The following is a 19,664-nucleotide window of genomic DNA, read 5'->3' on the forward strand; positions in this document are numbered from 1 at the left end:
TCATGTTGATCTTCTGGTATATGGGGGTTATGTCTACAAGGTTTCAACCCCTTGGGACGTACTGGGAAAAATAGCTTGGACTGCGACTGCGAATCTTCATGTTCACTAAAGTAATGAGCATGACAACTTCAACTCCAGGAAGTTTGCAAACATTGCGAAGTTTTTGCGGATAAGCACTGTAAAGTAGAAAGTTGTTTAGGGATATTTTTGCGACAGTTGCACTAGTGAAACGGTCATAACGACTCGGCGAAATCGGCACCGGAATATATTTTATAAAATTGCACCTGTACTTGGGCTCGCGAAGATGCATGTTGCTAGTTTGAATGTAGCCGTTTGAGATTGACTGTACTATGATTATGCGACCGCTCAATCCCATCTTCATTTTAAAACTACTTATTTGAGTACTTCTCAGGGTTCCATCTTCCACTTCCATCTGTAGTAGGTTTGTCATTTCTTGGAAATCACACCTTCTACTTGTAATTTCGTAGAAATTTACAACGTGATGATTTACCTTGGCGAGAAAATTGTAAACTAGGTTGGAGTGTAATTAGAGTAGTGTGTAGTTAGAATGCATGATATACCCCGTTATCGGGCGGGTATTGGTCAATGCGGTTGCATGCGGAAATTCTCCTACTAATGTTAAGAAACGGCTATGAGCGACTTAGACATAATTGATATCCGTTATTTCAGCATTGTTATACATAATTTGAAGTGAAATATTCAAACAACTATAAAAACGAATTTACAACTGTCTATGATTGTCTATTATATAGTCGTGGGATTTTCAGGGCGCTATAGCCTACAGCAGGGGTGTCAAACTCAACTGGCGTCGCGGGTTGGATTCAACCTTCAGATCGCTCGCGGCCGGACCAGTTAAATTATTTCAAAGTTGTGCCTTAAAATCCATTCCCTCGTTTCTCACGTATACTTCATCAATCATGCCTTATACAATCGTATATTATATTAAATTACGGATTACAGGGGTTCTATTCTCGCAGCACATATGTTGGCAAACAATGGAATTGGCAAGAATCCGATGATTGGCCGGTTGAATACATAACGCATACATATGCTGACATATTAATATGTTTCCTTTGCGCAGACGTAGGAATTGCTTCACTATTATTTAATCGCAATTCGGGTTTTTTTCTGGGGCCGGTATCTTTTGAGTCAGAAGCGATTCATCAGTGCGACCACATAAATTCGAAGTATAGTTTTGTGTAACTATTTCCATTCTCCATGTAACCTGCACATAACGGTCTCTCATTGGCGTTTTCGCTGCTGTAAATACCTCATTTTGGTCAATATCTCCATAAAACTATGCGCTCAGTGTGCACTGTGCAATTTTATGTCTTCCGGAATCGGGTGTCAATGACGTATTCTTAATGGTGAACAGAATGACACCTGAACACCGCTGTCGGCGTCGGGTGGTTATAATGACATCTATGAACATACTCGTCATTTGCAGTCTTGAGGGATTATTTAATCGGTGTATTTATTACTAAAAATATCAACAATTGTTAGACATATACTGGAGAATACATGCATTTTTTTCAATCTATTCAGTATCGCTTCGCGGGCCGGATGAAATGGTCTGGCGGGCCGGATGCGGCCCGCGGGCGTATGTTTGACACCCCTGGCCTTCAGTGATGAAATAATAGGATATGTTTAATAGAAATACTAATTATGAATTCACGCGCATTACGCGAAACAGAAAGTAATTCATATACGTTGTTGTTTTATCATCCAAGGTGTTTTGGATAGGCTGCCTTATTAATTTTACACCAGGCCGATTTTTTTCATGATACCTAGGATGTCGACTTTTAGCACGGCCCATAGTCATTCTTGACTTTTGTAGCACACCACCTACACGGATCGTGTATGAATCAACCTTGTATTTGTAAATTTTGACCAATACTTCGGATTGCTGCCCGGTATCGCGCTGTGAGCGTCGTAAAATCCTTCCCACGGTCAATATTTGGACTTGAAGATGCCTATACGGTTGTTTATATTAGGGAGATTGGGATCTTTGTGCTCTGATCGTTCGCCAATACTTGAAACATGATCGCCCGATTAAAAGATTTAAAGAATTATATGAGCCGGCAAACTCGCATTGATCCTAGCCCATGACGTGAAATGAGATTTGCAGTTTGACAATTGACATGTTAACCGACAAAAATAGCTGCTTTCGCTATGACATCGCAATGCCATACTGAAACGGAGAAAACATATAAGGCTCTTTTGATGATGTGTTATGGCTCTCTGATAATTTTTTATTTGGCGCTTGATTCGGATCTTATCTATCGATATTGGTGCATTTTCAAAACGACCAGAATTTATATTATTTTGGTATCCGTGACCTGTCTTTGTGAGGTCAAGACAGTGGCGAATGCAAAGGGGTTTTAGGGACTCGGAACCATCTATTTCAAAATGCAAAAAACATTTGTCAAAAATTGCCTGCTGATAAATGCTAATTTAATAGCAGTCCAATATATAATAGTTTATTTCTATATTAGGATAAACACGATACCTTGAAGTTTTCGAATATTCTACATCGGACAAATCTAATCCAACGAGCTCGATACGAAGTTTCTATACTTGTATGCCGTATTTCGCGTTACCAAACATCGGATTGCACAACATGCTGATGGATCATAGTGAAAAGCAGACATGGCGATAGGCGACGCCTTATGATAATGCAGTTTTCAAATCCGAATTGTTTTCCAGATCATGTCAACGAGAAATGAGCTTGTTGGGCAGCTAGCAGGCACTGTCAATAAAATGCAGGGTTGTTGCGCCAGACGTGGACAACTAGATAATTCTTGTTGTCTAATTTCGCTAAATTAGAGCGAAATGCCACTAATCTAATTTTAATCTAATTCTAATTCTAATCTAATTTGGAAAAAAAACCTGTGTAGCTCCAATTCTAATTCTAATTCTAATCTAATTTGGAAAAAACCTGTGTAGCTCTAATTTTAATTCTAATTCTAATCTAATTTGGAAAAAGCCTGCGTAGCTCTAATTCTAATTCTAATTCTAATCTAATTTGGAAAAAACCTGTGTAGCTCTAATTCTAATTCTAATTCTAATTCTAATCTAATTTGGTAAAAGCTGTGTAGCTCTAATTCTAATTCTAATCTAATCTGGAAAAACTTGTGTAGCTTTAATTCTAATTCTAATCTAATTTGGAAAAAACTGTATAGCTCTGATTCTAATCCTAATCTAATTCGGAAAAGCTGGAAATTTTCTAGCTGTCCAAGTTTGTGTGGCGCATCATTATCAGTTTAGAAAAATATCCGTCGTTGAAGTTATTATCCGGTTTATAGGAACGGATTTAACCATAAGCAAAACTGTGGTGTGGTTACACTTGCGCACGCTGGATGTGCTACTTGGAAATCCGCCAATCTGTAAAAAGAGTGTTACTGAACAACAAACAGTCGATTCCCGCGTTAACTGTTGTTTTTTGTTGATTTTGCTTTAGAATGTACTTGATATTTTCCCCGAGTTTCGAAAAATATCATATGACTTGCATAAAAATACAGCTAAAAATATGTAGCTAGCAAACGGTTTCCGACTACAGTCGCTAAGGTAAAACGTCGCATGCCCAACTGCCGTTTTTCTTTGTGGTGGCTGATCCTTTTCTCTCATCCTTGTCCGTATACGTATGAGTAGGCTATTCCATTGGTAAGCGTATAGGACAGTGGTTTTCAACCTTTTTGTGTGCGCAGACCACTTTTGGACCGTCACGGACCCCCGTTGATCTCCCAAAGTTTTAGTTCACATAGAACTGAATTGTCGTGCAGCCGTAATCTGTCTGGTGCAAATATTAACCATAGGTTAGTGATAAACAGCAACGAAATGTATTCTTCTGAAAATTACATCATACTATTTATGTAAAAATTGGGTAGACTTTTATTAGTTTAAAGCGAATTCTGTAGCTGCATTGAAATACGTGATCATGTCTTGAAAATCCACGCCATCGATTTGATATGCACGAGTGTGGAAAATAAAATGATATAGGTGGCGGGACATGTAATGATGACACGGAACGTTTCCGACGACACCTTTGGGTAAGATCGCAACAGCTATGGCACCAAAATTGAGAAACAGATTTATAATAAACATATAACGTCCAGGCTACATTCATTTCTATATAGCAGCTCATCTTGAAGTTATTCTGGAATAGTGGTTCTGTATAATTGCTGATACGAAACTTGTCATCTCAATGAGTTCGCGGTCTATTCGATGAAATGCGGATTTCAGAATTGATCTTCTTCGGTAGGTATTGCTTCTCGCTAGAAAATGTTGACGGTATCGCTGACAGTTATTTTTCGTTGTGTCCCATGACCTGCGATGGTATACCAAGTCCGACTTCTTTACGGATATAAATACTTAATTCGCAACGGCATGGTATGACCGCGTCCTGAGTTACCTCCTGATCTGACAGCAAAACGACGCTTACAGTTGCCTCAAATTAGGTATTGATTAAATGGATATAGAGTTGAATAGTGGAAGAGTCCCATATCGGTAAGAATAGAGGTGGCAAGAAACGAAGTAGGCCACTTCTACTTTGTCGGAGTAATCGAATAGATTTCCTTTACTGGCAGTACTTATACTCAAATAAAGCTAATTTTCCGCCTCTTCTACTTCTACTGGGTCAATTTTGGTAACTTATTCACTTATATTTAGCTATTTACAGTTTGTCAAGTAGAAGTATTTTCGTCTTCTAGTAAAAATAAGTAAGGAATGGAGAAATTCAAAGACATCTCTTTGAACCGTCTGCATGTGTCAGTTTCCAGATGTTGACGGTCCCCGAGAGCGTATTTATGACCGCTTTTCAAAATTACTCACTTACTTGAGTATAGTTTTCAAAGAGAACAAATTATATTTCTACTTGTAATAATTTTGGGATGCTTCTTCTACGCTACTTCTATTTCGACTTGAGTAACCTTCTCGCCTACTTGACCACTCGCCTACTTGACCACTCGCATCGCAGATTGGGTCCGTATATTTTGTTCCAAAAATTCCGTTGACGCGAAGGATAAGAATTAGACATAAAAAGTACACACACATATCCTGAAATTGTTTCATCTCCACGGCGGGAGTATGATTTTGAATGCTATTGTCCTGTTAACAACTTTCTTTATGTTATTTGTGAACGAGAAAGGCGAAGTCGTGTTTGTCCAAGGTTGTTTGTCACAAATACGAGCTTGTGAAGAACCAGTCGTTTACATAATATCTCCGAATCCGCATTTTGGAATAAAAAGATGAAACGTTGACATGTGTGATGTGCACCACTATATATACTGTCTCAGATAATTTCCTAGAGTGACGCAAGATCTTGTCATTTTTTCGAAATACAAAACAGTAATGAATATATGAAATCCGATTTCAAGAGACGGATAAGCGAAAAATGAATGAAACTGCAAGTGGTGCATATTTCATGTGTAATGATATCGAAAGTCGTTATCATGACGGAAGGATCAAATAATTCATCATATGCATGGGTGGTAAAATCCGGTCAATGATTAGAGATTTTCTAGCATCACATAAGATGTAGGTTAACAGTGTGCTTCTCAGGTTGGACCAAGTCCACTACAATTTTCCTTAGAAGAAATTAACAAGTGTTAGTGTGCAGTTGTATATTTTGAGGCGATATGACCCGTGCACTTTCCACGACTTGTAAGTTACGATATACATATCTGTAACGAAACGAAATGCCCGATGGTGTTGTACGAAAGTATGCTATTTTGACTTTATATACTCACTGTTGATCGTATAAATTTTTTGCCCACTGATCAAGAGAACATTCCTATGCTATTAAAATCGATCCTGACACGGTTCCCTGTTGAGATACACATAACGCACACCCAAAAAGATGACGGATTGACAATTAAAAACGAAAGATAATAAGGGGTAAAACTTGCTCCATTGACGAAATATATGTATTATTGCTGTTGAACCGACTATTTTGAGGGTTCCAACCATCCCATATCGATATATGTCGGCTAAATCGGGTGGTAATTGTCAGTAGGCTAATACTATATGTTTTTTGTAAAGTAGGCCTATTTACACAATTATGGCATAATTTTACAACTTTAAAAAACACCATTTTTTTCGAAATGCCTTTTTCTAAAACACTGCTCAAAACATGTTTTCAACAAAGTATTTTAAAACGCCGTTTGTTTTAAATGCAGCCCTAGGTCCACAGACTCCTGGCTAATAACCCCTAGAATAGAAATGTCCAATCACCGAATAATCAATTAGTGTTACAGCTGTGGAGTGGAGCGTACCACTATCTTACTCGCCACCGGCGATAATAAAATGGATGAAGAAACCAAAGATCACCCAGGATGTATAACTAGCTATACATAACGGGAGCAACTGGACGCCAATGGATTCCATGTGGACTTGATTAGCTAGCTATATACGCTACGCAACGCAAGCAAGGACCTTTTGATATTTAGGCTATTCCGGGCCTGGCCCAATATAGCACATTACACTTGCAGTTGCAGGATATAAGAGGCCGACGCCTACAAAACAGACATCACGACTGACTCAATGATTGTTTGCGATCTCACTTCTTGATCAGACGCCTCGCCATACAAGTCTAATGAAGTCGCATAACAGGCAAAAAAAACAATTAAGGGCCAAGTGACATCGTCGCAATGTATTTATCCACCAACGCAAAAGAAGAAAATGAGGGTGAGAGCAGATGATTTTATCAGAGCCATCTAGGATTGAAAAACTGAATTATGATGTCAGTGTATAGACGCATTTGTGAACAGCCTTCATGGATATCCAGTCTTTGCATCGTAATCGTAATAAGTTGCTTTCATTGCTTCTTTTTATTGTGATTTCACCTTGAATAATGAGCGAATACACATTTTTTTCCGATGTCGTGTTCGGAGTATGAAGGAATTTTTGCGATACTTTAGCATCGCGTTGCTCTGCGATATAGATAAGGATGTACGCTAATTTGCATGCAGGCATGTAATCCTGATTTACACGGACAGCGTGTAGGCCTACCGTGTAACTGGTAAAATTACAGTCTCGGTCGCAAATCTACAGGAAAGCATGTAGATTGGATCAGACAGAGGTGACTGTGACATTTCCGTCTGTCGTGTACAGTGAGATTACGAGATGGGTGTGAGTTAAATTTACCTTGACTGACGGTAATGTTATATTACCGCGAAGTGTCTGGCTACCGTGCTTCCAAACATTTCGCGGTAAATGGAGGTTATTATTTTTTACAGTGTGGATAGTACGATGCTACTATGGCATTTACAATCGCATTATTGCAAGATTATTGCCGTTATTGTTGATACTTGCAAGTTTCTGCACAAATTAACCTCATTCCTGGCTCATAAACTTTATTCATCTCTTTATTTATCTCCCTTCAGATGCTTTCCCGCCCCCAGTTTGAGAACCATCTGCGCAAAGTTCCTAGTCTGACGATCGCAAAATTAAGGTCAGCAGGACTTTGAAATCTCAACCCAGTTTTATTTTTACAACAATATTTAACACTATAGGGTGCAATAATAATTATAGAGTTGAAAAGTTCATACAAACATACACGTTAAGTCAAAAATATTTGAATATTTGAAAGGTCTCGTGATCCCTGCCATTAGCTACACGTTACATAAATACCCATTGTTGTGCTGGAATGTCAAACATTGTTATCTGAGTGTGTAAACCTGTTGGTAAATAACTCATAAATTATTTGGTTATATAACAATAATTCAACCACCCCGTCTCGTAAGTCATCATCATCGACCACCACACAATGTCACCATTTCTGTTTCTCCAGGCCACTATCGTCATTTTTAATTCGGTGTGCATGGTGCCTGATATTTAACATTTTATTTTTTGGTCACGGTCAAGGTGGTTGTTTAATTTCATTCACTATTTCAAGTCGATTCATTCCCATCGCATTGTATCGCAATCTTGTGGTGTTTTGAATTGATGAAATTTCAATATACATAGCCAACCTGAACTAGATCATATTTTGACCACACCAAAACTGTTGAATTCATATATAATCTCCAGTTCACTTTGCTGCTGCGTATAGCGCTGAGCCAGGAATACATGAAACCGCATCGTAAACAGAGAATGGAACTGTAAATCAATATTCAAGCCTTTTACGAAAAGCTTCAAGACTTCAAAACCAGTGTCCTTCCTTTGTGAAGTATGGTCATTGTCTTCGATAAATCGGAACAGCACAAAAACTTGTAATCGGCGACGATACGAAATAATGGTTGCCAATAGCTATCTATATAGTCTTCCTCAATTTGGCACCTTGATATAAAAAGAGAGGAATTAGCATCGCCCCCAAATTGTACTTTGAACAGACACATGAATATAATGCAAATTATGAAGTTATAATTTTATGTACAAGGAATCCATGGACCCATCACCTCGACACTTTAAATCTCGAAAATCATTTTATGATCAGCACAACCATATGATAAGGATAAAATTGCTAAGTTTCGCGAAAATATCCATTTTACTGGTGAACTTTTGTTTAGCAAATAATGACTTGTAAATAAGAGTTCACTTCACAATAGTTTTGCAACCCGACCGGCGACCATAACCGAATTTCTTGCCGCGTTTGCGATTGAAAATGGGTGTAACTGTACTCGAGTTTAAAGTTCGTCTATATCGAATGAGCGATATTGTGTATTGCGGTTGAATTGATGTCATGTGATGAGGTTCCCTCATTACACAAATAACACGGTAACTTGACGGAGGTCTGTCTGCTCCCCAGTGTTGAAGAGACCGCATCGAGCGGTGACTAATCCCAAGGTCAAAAGCGAAGTATTTGTGGTAGGAATTGTTGGGCATTCTCGAGACAATACTCTTCTGTTGTTGCATACGTATATAGATCCTATCCTTAAATAAACAACTAATGTTTATTCGCTATATATATATTGCTGTCTTTGCGTGAGGGCTACACGGATATTTAAAAATTCCGACATTGACACTCAAGTACTCATTAAATATCTCGCGAGATTACGTGGGAGGCAATGAGCATTCCGCTCATTCTACTTTCATTATGTCGACGATGACATTGATCCTCTGTGTATAATGCTTTTCATGACATAACCACGGACATTAGAGGGGTGGTGAAGACTCCCCAATACAAAATGAATCATGATTCCGACGCGGTTCACAAACTATAGAATACCATCATGCTGTTAAATAGAGCGATAACGTCCCTTTCGTTTCTCATCGGCAGCAAAGGAATGCCTAACGAGGAAATATCGCCGACGTTTGTCGAAGTGGTGTTAGTCATTATTTTGCATTTCTAAGCATCCCGTAATTGCGACACCGTCAAAAGACAAGATGGTGCCAAAAGAGTTGGCGCTGCCTAAAACGCAGATACAAGAGCAAGTTACAAAATTGTACCTTGACGTAAGGAAACTGCGGGAGAGAAAGTACATATTTGTAACAGCTATAATCAGACAAAATGGACGAGTACATTACAAGCATATCCACCGGCGGGCAACACGTCCATACTGTCGTATTTTCGGAAGAGCGTTATTTAAGCAATATATATCAGCATGAACAGAATAACAAAAACCACATCATATATACCAACTCATTATTTTGACAAATCATGCTATGCGAGAGGACAAATGCATCATGGCATCGTAAAAACTGTTGCGTTATAATATTGCAGATAGCGGACACTTACGGGTAGAATCAGGGCCTATACCCTACGATACATATAGTATTTCTAATTAACCAAAGATTGATCTGATATCAGATCATTTGAGCAGTGTAGCCTAATCCTGGTTTCTGGTATAGTCCCGATAAGTAGGCTATTGTTCATCTCATTGACAAAGTCAAATTAAATCAGCGTTACATTTGCAATCGGAACTGATCAATAACAACTTAAATATAGTAAATATTGTGTCATAGTAATAGCAGTGATTCTCGCTCGACGCTCGTGGGGTAATGAAATAATTAATTGTTACATCTTAATAAAATATATTGTGACAAAACCAATTGAATTTTAGTGTCAACACGTGAAAACGTCACTCTTCTTGACTCGCGAAAAGAACAATAATATGCTGGATTGCAGGCCTTTACATCGATGGAGTTACGAGGCTGCTTCTTACTGGTCGGTTGGTTAACAGTCTGAAATAGAAGCGAGTCGAGTAGGTGTAAAGCCCGAAGTTTTGTAGGCCGAACAAAATATGTTTTCGATACCCGGTCTACGATGTTTGAAATGGTGTATAACGCCGAATTCCAGGTCCTATTCTAGGACTGTTTAGGCCCGACTGAAGCGGTCCAATGATTTTTTTTCTGTTTTGAGTATAAGAACCAGACGATACTGGGCGCACTTCAATAAATGCTACAGCTTTGTACCGTGTCAGTGTCATCCGGCCACGTTGGGCATGGTTCTTGCAATGCATATTAGACATAATAGTCGATGAATTTACCTTGTCGTGAAAATTCGCTTCTTCGCAGCGCGATGTTTGGTAGGCTACCACGCATAGAAAATAAACATTCGTTGGAAGTTTGTTTCTACGATACAATCAGATATCGTGAAATAATTTTAAAAACGGTCGTTACAGGTGCGAAACATTAAATATTTAACGTTTTGTTTGTTCACGACATGATTTTAATCCCGTAATCGTACTTAATTACTCTATCATTAGCCTACCTATATGTCACGTTTACGAGTCCAACATGAGAGACCTGTGGCATCTATTTATTAAACTCCGGGCATTGCATGTCTGTATATTGCGTTCCGTGCAAAATACTAAAATACTAAGAGCCAAAGACAATTTCAAACCTTCAGAATATAATGTGATGTTTAATCCGCGCGAACCCCTGACGCGTTCACTACATCGTACAAACCGTATGAGTAATTGCCTTGGTAATCCGATGTAATCTGACTTCACACGTATCACTATGTGCTTTCCACGACAGGCGCATGAATTCAATTTCTTTGATGTATTAAGTGAGGAACACCGACAGTCCATTCTGGGAAATTTGAGTTGAATTTACCACAATCTCAAATAGAAGATTCATCGTGTACCAGTATCTTTAACACATCATCTCTATCTCATAATTGGCGGTAATTACAAACTCCTCGTGGTACCATTAGCAACTATTAAGGCATTATCCAACGCACTACGCCCTATACTAAGCTTTCTATAATGTTTGCCTAGAACTAAAACGATGATTTCTCAAACAGGTCTAAAGCCACCCAAACGGTGACATGCTGTGTATACTTGGTTGCGCAAGGCACAAGCAGTTTCAGACATTACATTAGCGTACCTACCTTAGGGCGAAGCGGGTCGACAAATTCTCTGGTCCGAGTCCGGTACGACTCACTTGCAGGATTCTAGAAATGACCGTGATCCTGTCCGAAAAACTCCGATAATAATTATCTACTCACAGGATGGTATCGAATATTGATTGAAACAATGCGAACAGGAAATTAAAAACTCATAAAGATCAAAGCCAACCCTTATCTGAAATAATTATGCCAACTTGCACTTAGCATGTGGTTTATTTCCATGAGAGTCTCATTTTAACTATTGATTCAAGGGTGGAAGAGGGTAAGGTTGTCATATTCTTAGTAAAAAGTACTGATCCGGATCCGGCCGAACATGAGAAAATTTGGCAGGATGTCCAATCCGGCTCCAGTCCATGCTCCGCCTTACCTATTAGAACTAGACATAGAGCAATCAGGTATATGGTATGGGACGGGTCATATAATAAGCCCTACGTGTTATCAACATCAATCAAGTTTAGTGCTAATACCAGTGTTGGGATGACTCGAGTCATGACTTGACTCGAGTCAGACTCGAGTCACCTTTTTCGTATGACTTGACTTGACTCGATTCACTTTGCTAAAATGACTTGACTTGACTTGACTCGGCGTATCAGAAATGGGGATGGACTCGTGACTCGGAGCGAAATTCACGAGTCAATTTCAAGTCATCAAGTAATCGGTGTCGACAAAAATCATTGTGTCTTGCATATGATCGGATTGCTCGTGAAACGCTCGTGTAACCCGTGAGAGCGACTAATTATTCAATGATCGTGCGTTTCACTGTGCCTTCATTGTTTTTTCCCAAATAAATTGACCGCAAACGAAGTGATCGAAGCTTATAGCTTACGATGTCGTAAACTAGTATAGTAAAGTAATTTAATAGTAAAATGTATATTTCTGTTTTCTGTTCTTACCTTAACCAAATCTCTAGGGTTATTGAAATTGAATTCGAATGTAGTTTATATAGTCATCAACCATTGGCGCAGGCTCGAATGTATCTTATCGATTCGTTTCTCTATTCTCTATTTTGGCTCGTAACTAGAAACTGAGGCTAAGCAATTACTTACGTAGTTTAGCAGTTCTACCGTATATGTGAGCGATACAGCGCCTTCTTGCGTGTATATTCAACTCTATATTCGTTCATTGGCTCAGAATCAATGACCGCTCAATCTGTATTTCAGACAGCCAGCAATATGTAATGTCATAATCATGCCTCACACTTCGAAAAGCCAACTTGACTTGAATTGTGACTTGACTCGTGACTTGACTTGACTTGACTCGACTTGACTCGAGTCACCTCCAAAAATCGAGTGACTTGACTTGACTCGAGTCACCTTCAAAAATCGATTGACTTGACTTGACTCGAGTCAAAATGTGCAATGACTCGAAATGACTCGTGACTCGAAGGTAGTGACTTGATCCCAACACTGGCTAATACTAGTTGGTAATTTGAAATTCATATCATAGCACAAAGTGAAAATGTCCTGTGTACTCCGACTCATTTGAATTTCTTCACAAAGCACTTATAGAAGTCATTTCTTGCATTACTCCTATACCCGAGAGTTAAACGGTAATTATAAATACGGAAAAGAATCACAGCATCGGTATTTTAACATTATTTTCCGATCGAGATCCATAATGCGAATTCAATTTTCGAAGGTCATGGATGTTCCGAATGATTTTTCTATAGCACGAGCTTTAAGCGATGATGCGTTACTGGAAAAATTGAAATACAGTACTTCAGCAATGGCAAGTAAAGACAAATGATAAATGATAGCTACATGCTTTCCATGTACGTACAATGTATTGTAAAATGTATGTTTATACAATACACGAACCATTAGCCTGGTTAAGATGATGTTGCAATATTCTTTCATGTCACACCGAATCCATGATTCTATTTTAATTAAGTGATACGCGTCCTGCTCTTCGTATGCTTATAAACGGCTGAAAGTACATGTTCAATATTTTCATGATATCTGGTTTGGAGTTTGCGATATCACATGGCCTGAAACCGGCTCCGACTCAGGGTAGTGCTATTGAGCCTATTTTCGGAGTGGTGTACCCTTCAAAGTTGTAGCTCGACTCATGCATCCCCTGTCAGGTCGAGCTATACATAAACTGCGTGTGTCAGCTAAGCAAAAAAGTCATCACAGGATATATAAACTTTTGTACTGGTGCACCCCATGTACATATTCCTGCATCGTGGGGTGCGCCGTGCGCACAAGTTGAAGAGCATTGACCTAGAAGACTGGGCTAGGGACAGTACGTCGGGTGTTTGAAGTCTATAAAATTTGAACGTCGGAATATCTTGACAAATGGGCGTATAGTTGCGTATTATCGGCAGTTCTCTCGTTTCGGATCGCACGGAACGATCTTGTTCATGGCTGATATCGTTCCGTTTCGATCTAAGATCCCAGCTGTTGCGCGCTCGATAGTAACTCAAAATGGGACGATTTGAACGACGCGTAGGTGCCGTTATTTTGCTTTGGACTCCTATAGCTAATATCACAAAAACGAAATGAGTCAATAACAACGGGAAATGTGTACACTGTACAGTGTACAACTGTACAGTACATACAATACAAGCACATATTATAATTGAAGACTATTAATGTAATTGTTGAATTCCTCATCTTTTTGATCGACTATTAGGATTGACCCTTCCGGTAATTTCCATACCAGTTGGAACTTTCATTACAACACACCGAGAGGCAGAAAATTTCGCTGACATGTTATCAGACTAATCGAAAACGACAATAAAAAGTAGATCGATTGTTTATGCATCTTCTGACCAAGGGCACAATCCTCACTTGGGATGAAAATTCAATGTATTCTATCACAGTAAAAGTATTATTATTACTAGCAGTAACATCTTGATAGTAGTGATTATCATATCACAGGTGTTGTGCGGCACGTCTGTAAAAGTATAGGTCGAAGTATTGATGTTTGACAAATAGACTGCGCTAATTCTCTTCGACGCCGCGTGAATTTACATAATTTCGCAATCTTTAGATGTTTTAAAACGATGGAATTTTGAATGCGTATGAAAAAAGGAATCGATACTGAATTCACAGTTAGTTAGGAAACTGTATGCTGAGACTTCGTAGCCGCCGGCGACGAATCACATCAATACAATTCGGTCCTCGCATACTGTTAACTCACAATTCCACGATTCAGAGGGAATCTATTCATTAGGATCCGCTTAATTACATTAAGTATACGGCATTTTATTGTAATTGCAAATAATTTCACAATGGCCACAATCGCGTCTGACAATGTTGCGAACCTATCCCAAGAATCGAACACTGAAGTATTTCGCTTCGTTTGGAGAATAGCCCATGATGCAGAGTTAGTAAACTATCGTGGTTACATATGACGGAAATAACGACCTGCTCGCGGCAGTTCGTAGGAAAAATGAACCGATCAAGACTATTTTGCAACGCCTAATTTCTCCTTCATATTTTCCTGCCTATGTCTCGTATTGGGTATTTAATTTCCTTCTACTTTTGTCAAGCGAGACATCATAGGCCAAAGCTGTCTCGGATTTGGAAATGCGCATAAAAACGTGGTTCACGGCGGCTGGTGAGCAGAATCGCTAGTGCGCAATAGCTGTATTCTTGGCTAGTTGGACAATATGAAGTCTTTAATGTCATCAATCCTACTCGTGACATGTATCGCAATGCTCCTACACTCATTAACACATTGCGAAGCAAGGGTTCGTAGGACGAACATCCGAAGGTTTTCTGGAAGGTGAGTACTGAGTATACCAGAAATGTTCACAATTATGTTTGTGAATAAAATAGTCCAGAAAGGGCTGATAATATACCTATCCCCATACCGGTAACACCACGCAATGTCGCTCCTCGCCTCTCGGAGACGTATATGCGGTATACACTTCGGTGTAAGGCCAACTTTATTCTAATCACCTCATTATACATTACATGAAGTCATGTTAAAGCTGTCTTATCTCGATCCATATTTTATATGTAACGCCTCGCTTGATGTCATTACTGCATACTGTATATAATATGTTCAATTTCCTACTTCAGCTTTGCAAACTCTGTCGTTCGCAATTGCCGACCTATCATGCGAGCGCTGTGCCACAGAGTTATTTACAAATGCAAAATCGGCGTTTTCAGGCGAAAAAGAAGCATAAACACGGGATATGGTCAAGGTGAGATTAGATTGGACTTATGTGGCTTAACTATAAAACCTTTATGCGTAACATGCCGTATAGTAAATATACAGCACATTTTTATGTTTTAATATAATGTTTCTCTAATTTCCAAGGTTGGGCTGTAGTCAATAGAAGAAATGTCAAAAGGAGAAGACGGATTCATGCTAATTGCCACACGTGCAGAAGCTGCATGTGAACGCTGAAGAACTCATCTAACATCGTAAATTTTCATATAAACCGGAAATATACGTGAATATATATGAGAAGCAGAGGGACTACTGCGCAGGCCTGAAACGATTGACTTTGAGGAAGTCTTAAGACGGTCAATGGATTCCATTTTGGTTGAAGTTATGATGACTGCTGCGATGGAAACCGCCTGTCCTTACAACTTATTCGATTGAGATCATAATTTGGATGGGTCTTCGGAAATGATGACAACCAACCTACTGCAGTGACGTGACGGAGGAGTCACTCGCCAGTTATAACAAATATCTATCTATCTGTCCACCTTCCTAAAGGGGTTTATCGTAAGCCCAAGCTAACCATACCCGTGGAGCAATGAAGTCTGCTCCCTGACTTATATGGATTCAAATGATCTTGGAAATAGTATATGCAAAGACGGCTGTAGAAATAGAATGCATGGAGTGACTTGTTAAATCTTAATGATAGATGATAAATTCCTCTTTACGTATCGGACACTGTGACCATGAATGTGGTGTTTAACATTCCTTTCAGATAATTTTATTTATTGTTCTTCAAATTGCATGTTTCATATTTTTCAATGTTCATAAACTATATTACTATTCTCGACTTGATTACGATTTACGCGTATCGATTGGCACAATTTGTAATTCAAATATATGGCAATATTTATAAAGGAACTACGTGATTGTTTCGGATTGCAGGCTGTATAAAGCCATGACTATCTGACACGTGTCCAGATGGGATGAGACGTAAAAGTGGTGTGGGATCACAAGATGCATGAAATGGTAATATTCTCGTACATAGATTAGCATTCCAAGGTCGAACTTTGGAAAACGTGCGTGAAAAATATTCGTGATGATATTTTAGTTTTCCAGTATGGATAACTGTTGATAAGGTGTCAAGCGACCGTAGCTATATACAGTTTAGGCCAGTCCTCTTAAACCCGATGTACCGTACACTCCAAGGCAGCGGTTGATTAGCGGGGATTCCCGAGTCAGTGTCAGGGTACCACTGGAGATTGAGACATACTCACCTTATACATATGATTCATGATAACACCGCTGTCTTGGTCATCATTGTCTGTAGCAACTAAGGCGCGTTCGGTAGTCGAGGTGTGGCCGTTGTGGCGGTAGGTCGTGTGCAGTTGAGGTTCGGGGCTCGAGATCCAAACCCGCCGTTCTGAAATTCACATTCTATATATTTCCAATAATTATCAGCTATCTTCCGTCATCACGCTGTCTCGCATTTCACACTGGTCTCTCAAAGGGAATAGCAGACGTTACACCGAGTTGGAATAAATATTAATTTATACTGTTTTCGTTTTGTGTAAAAATCATATTTTAATATTTTTATTCCTGTAACACTTTGTTCATATACACTGCACAGTTCGTTTTGCGCTCCAATATTATATTACAAAAGTATTCTAGTGTGCAGTTAGGTGTGTAATGAGGTAGATTTTTGTTTTTGCGACTCAGGAAAATTCTAGGGTTTCCTGAAGGCTTCCAGATTAGCGAAACCGGGACCGAAACAGCACTTCATCACCTCCCCCAAATAAAACTTTAGTATATGGCTATGGCCCCCATAGTCTTGGGCACCAAGACCCCATAGCAGGTTAGAGTTTTCACCGCTGCTTGTGAGTAACATTTAATATTCTCATTACTGAGTCCATTTATTCCAAGTTTTCTATAATTCAATAATATCGAAAATGGCATATATTGCTATAAAACTTTTTATTCTCTCTCTGCTCACGTAATCAGATTTACCTGTACAGCTGAGTGCGGTGTTGTCTTAAAAATGTCGGGCTCGTAAATAACAATTAACTATATTCGGGCGGGCCCGTTGTTAAAATGACTTCGTTACACGATGTTATTTCGTGGCCTCTTGTCTGCTTAAATCGCCCAAACGTACTAAACTAAAAGACGCACACGACTTCAAGTTGATCTTTTTTCACTGACAAATAATTTTTCTCTGCTGGGTGGCATTAGCCTTTTGGGGATCAGATTGGCAGAACAAGAACATTCGGCACCAGCCATTTAGGCGCTTATGGACATGGACAATTGAACGTATATGTATATATAATGAAGTTTTCGGTCAGTATAAGAGCAGTCCTTGCCGGTCAAGGTTTTCTCGCTGCTGATCGTTCTGGCCTATACTCCTCGGACTCTTCTCGAACTTTTACGCATGTTACATGGCCTAACACTTCATATGCTTCGGTTACGGCCGGCGCCGAAACGCCTATTTCTATAAATAATGCTTATTTTGTCTCGGGGGAAGGGTACCCCAAAATCAAGATTTTTGGCAGCATGAAATCGCGCGTGGCGCGAAAAAACATTGAATGAAGTTGCATAAGTTTTGAAAATAATACTCCATAATTTCTGTTAATTCACAAATGATTTTGGGCCCCCTTTGAGCTAGCCCCCTCAATTTGAAGGCTTGGGTTGCGTCAGTTACGGTCCTGAGCATAAGGTTCACCTTGCAGGTTCTGAAACGTTATGAACCATTGCCCCATCCAGCTTGTAAATTACAATGTAATTCTGTTGTGCTAATGGTTCATTTTGGAGTAGACCAGGATGGATTAAAAAGTGCTTAGCTTGCGACCTGTGTGTTATTTGATTCTCGAGGACCAACCGCGCTACCTCAAACTGCTTGAGTCTGTACTTCCTGCCTGGCGTTTATAAATAGTGCAATTTGCATTACCGCTATTTAAATTACAAAGTACAGTTTTCACTTAGTTGTTTGCTCCGACATAAATAATACTGAACAATGGACATAATAGGTAAGGCATGCACATTGAATTTAAAGTAATACAATGCGGTAACATAGAAGTAATATACGATGACATGTGGCAGGTGTTGATGGGCGAGGTTGAAATTCTATGGATCTTGATTCAGCAATCTAAAGCGCTGATCAATGTGTATGTGTTTTTGTTTCATTGGTAATTTTTATATATTCAATCTGTTCCGATTGACGAAGCAATAAAATCTCTCTCTCTCTCTCTGACTAATTATTCAGCATTATAATTGAGCATTTCCTAAACCTTGCCCATCATTATTCATATTATCATATCCACGGATCCTGTGTACTATGTAGATTTGGGTGCACTATAATGTTGAGAGGCTCACCGTTAAAAGGGTGTACCATTCCGAAAAAGATTGAAGCGCACGGCACTGGTATAGGTCAATGGTTATAATAATACAAGTGGTGTGTTAATCATTGTAGTCTATAAACCAGAGTCACTCTTCGTGAAGCAGTCCTGACAAAAATTCGTCCTATGATGTCCCGGTCGGTGAGAAGCACAATATGGTTTAAACGTGATGGTGATATTATACAGTATTTACACACGTGTGTCTGTGTACACTGTATGTCACAGTTTTTCAAGGACAATGTGTGGCCCGCAATTCTTTATACAATGTAATCCCCTCTTGGGAAGAAGATAAGACATAATCCCCACTGGAGTAGAAATAACCGATATTCATTGGGTCAACAAGCATGAAATTACGCTTATACATCAGGACAATGTGGCTGATAGGCACAATTAAGTGTCGAGCACGAACTCGCCAAAGCATTCATTTGTGTACTGCGGTTTCGTCGGGATATCGTACGAACTGTGCCAAATTGTGCCGATGTAGTATATAAGTACGGATGGTAATCCCATATCCATTTCGAAACTGAAATGTGTATTTTCGATGGGCCCACCGCGTAGTTCTAGAGATTATCTCGATACGAAGCATTACCAAGGACAGTTACACATACTTCTAAATATGGTAATGCCGGATTTTTTATTTCTACTTGAATAATTTTGGTTAACAACCGGAACAATATGAGATTATAGAGAGAAATTGGCGCATACTAATATTATATAGGTATGCAATGCATGTAAGCCTATACACAGACACTCAAAATTATATGGTATAGGTAGGCTAATCCTTATTGAATATCACTATACTATACAATGATCTTATCCGCTCTATCGCTGTAATATATGGA

General features: G+C 39.2%; 1 protein-coding gene across 2 annotated transcripts in view; it reads left to right on the forward strand.

The window, feature by feature from the left end:
- Positions 1-16,350, forward strand: part of LOC145443620 (uncharacterized) — a 48,859-nt gene extending 32,509 nt beyond the window's left edge. Inside the window, exons 1-3 of one of the 2 annotated variants that reach the window (XM_080321558.1) lie at positions 14,524-15,046; positions 15,346-15,470; positions 15,587-16,350. In XM_080321558.1, the coding sequence (XP_080177684.1) occupies positions 14,931-15,046; positions 15,346-15,470; positions 15,587-15,669 (324 nt within the window). In that variant the 5' untranslated portion in view covers positions 14,524-14,930 and the 3' untranslated portion in view covers positions 15,670-16,350. Of the gene's footprint in view, positions 1-14,523; positions 15,047-15,345; positions 15,471-15,586 lie in introns of those variants that run through there. The other variant, XM_080321557.1, reaches the window with a different exon arrangement.
- The last annotated feature ends 3,314 nt before the right edge of the window (positions 16,351-19,664 follow it).

This window comes from Botryllus schlosseri, chromosome 7 (assembly GCF_051294905.1).
Source record: "Botryllus schlosseri isolate E-star chromosome 7, Bs_hap1, whole genome shotgun sequence".
Taxonomy (NCBI): domain Eukaryota; kingdom Metazoa; phylum Chordata; class Ascidiacea; order Stolidobranchia; family Styelidae; genus Botryllus; species Botryllus schlosseri.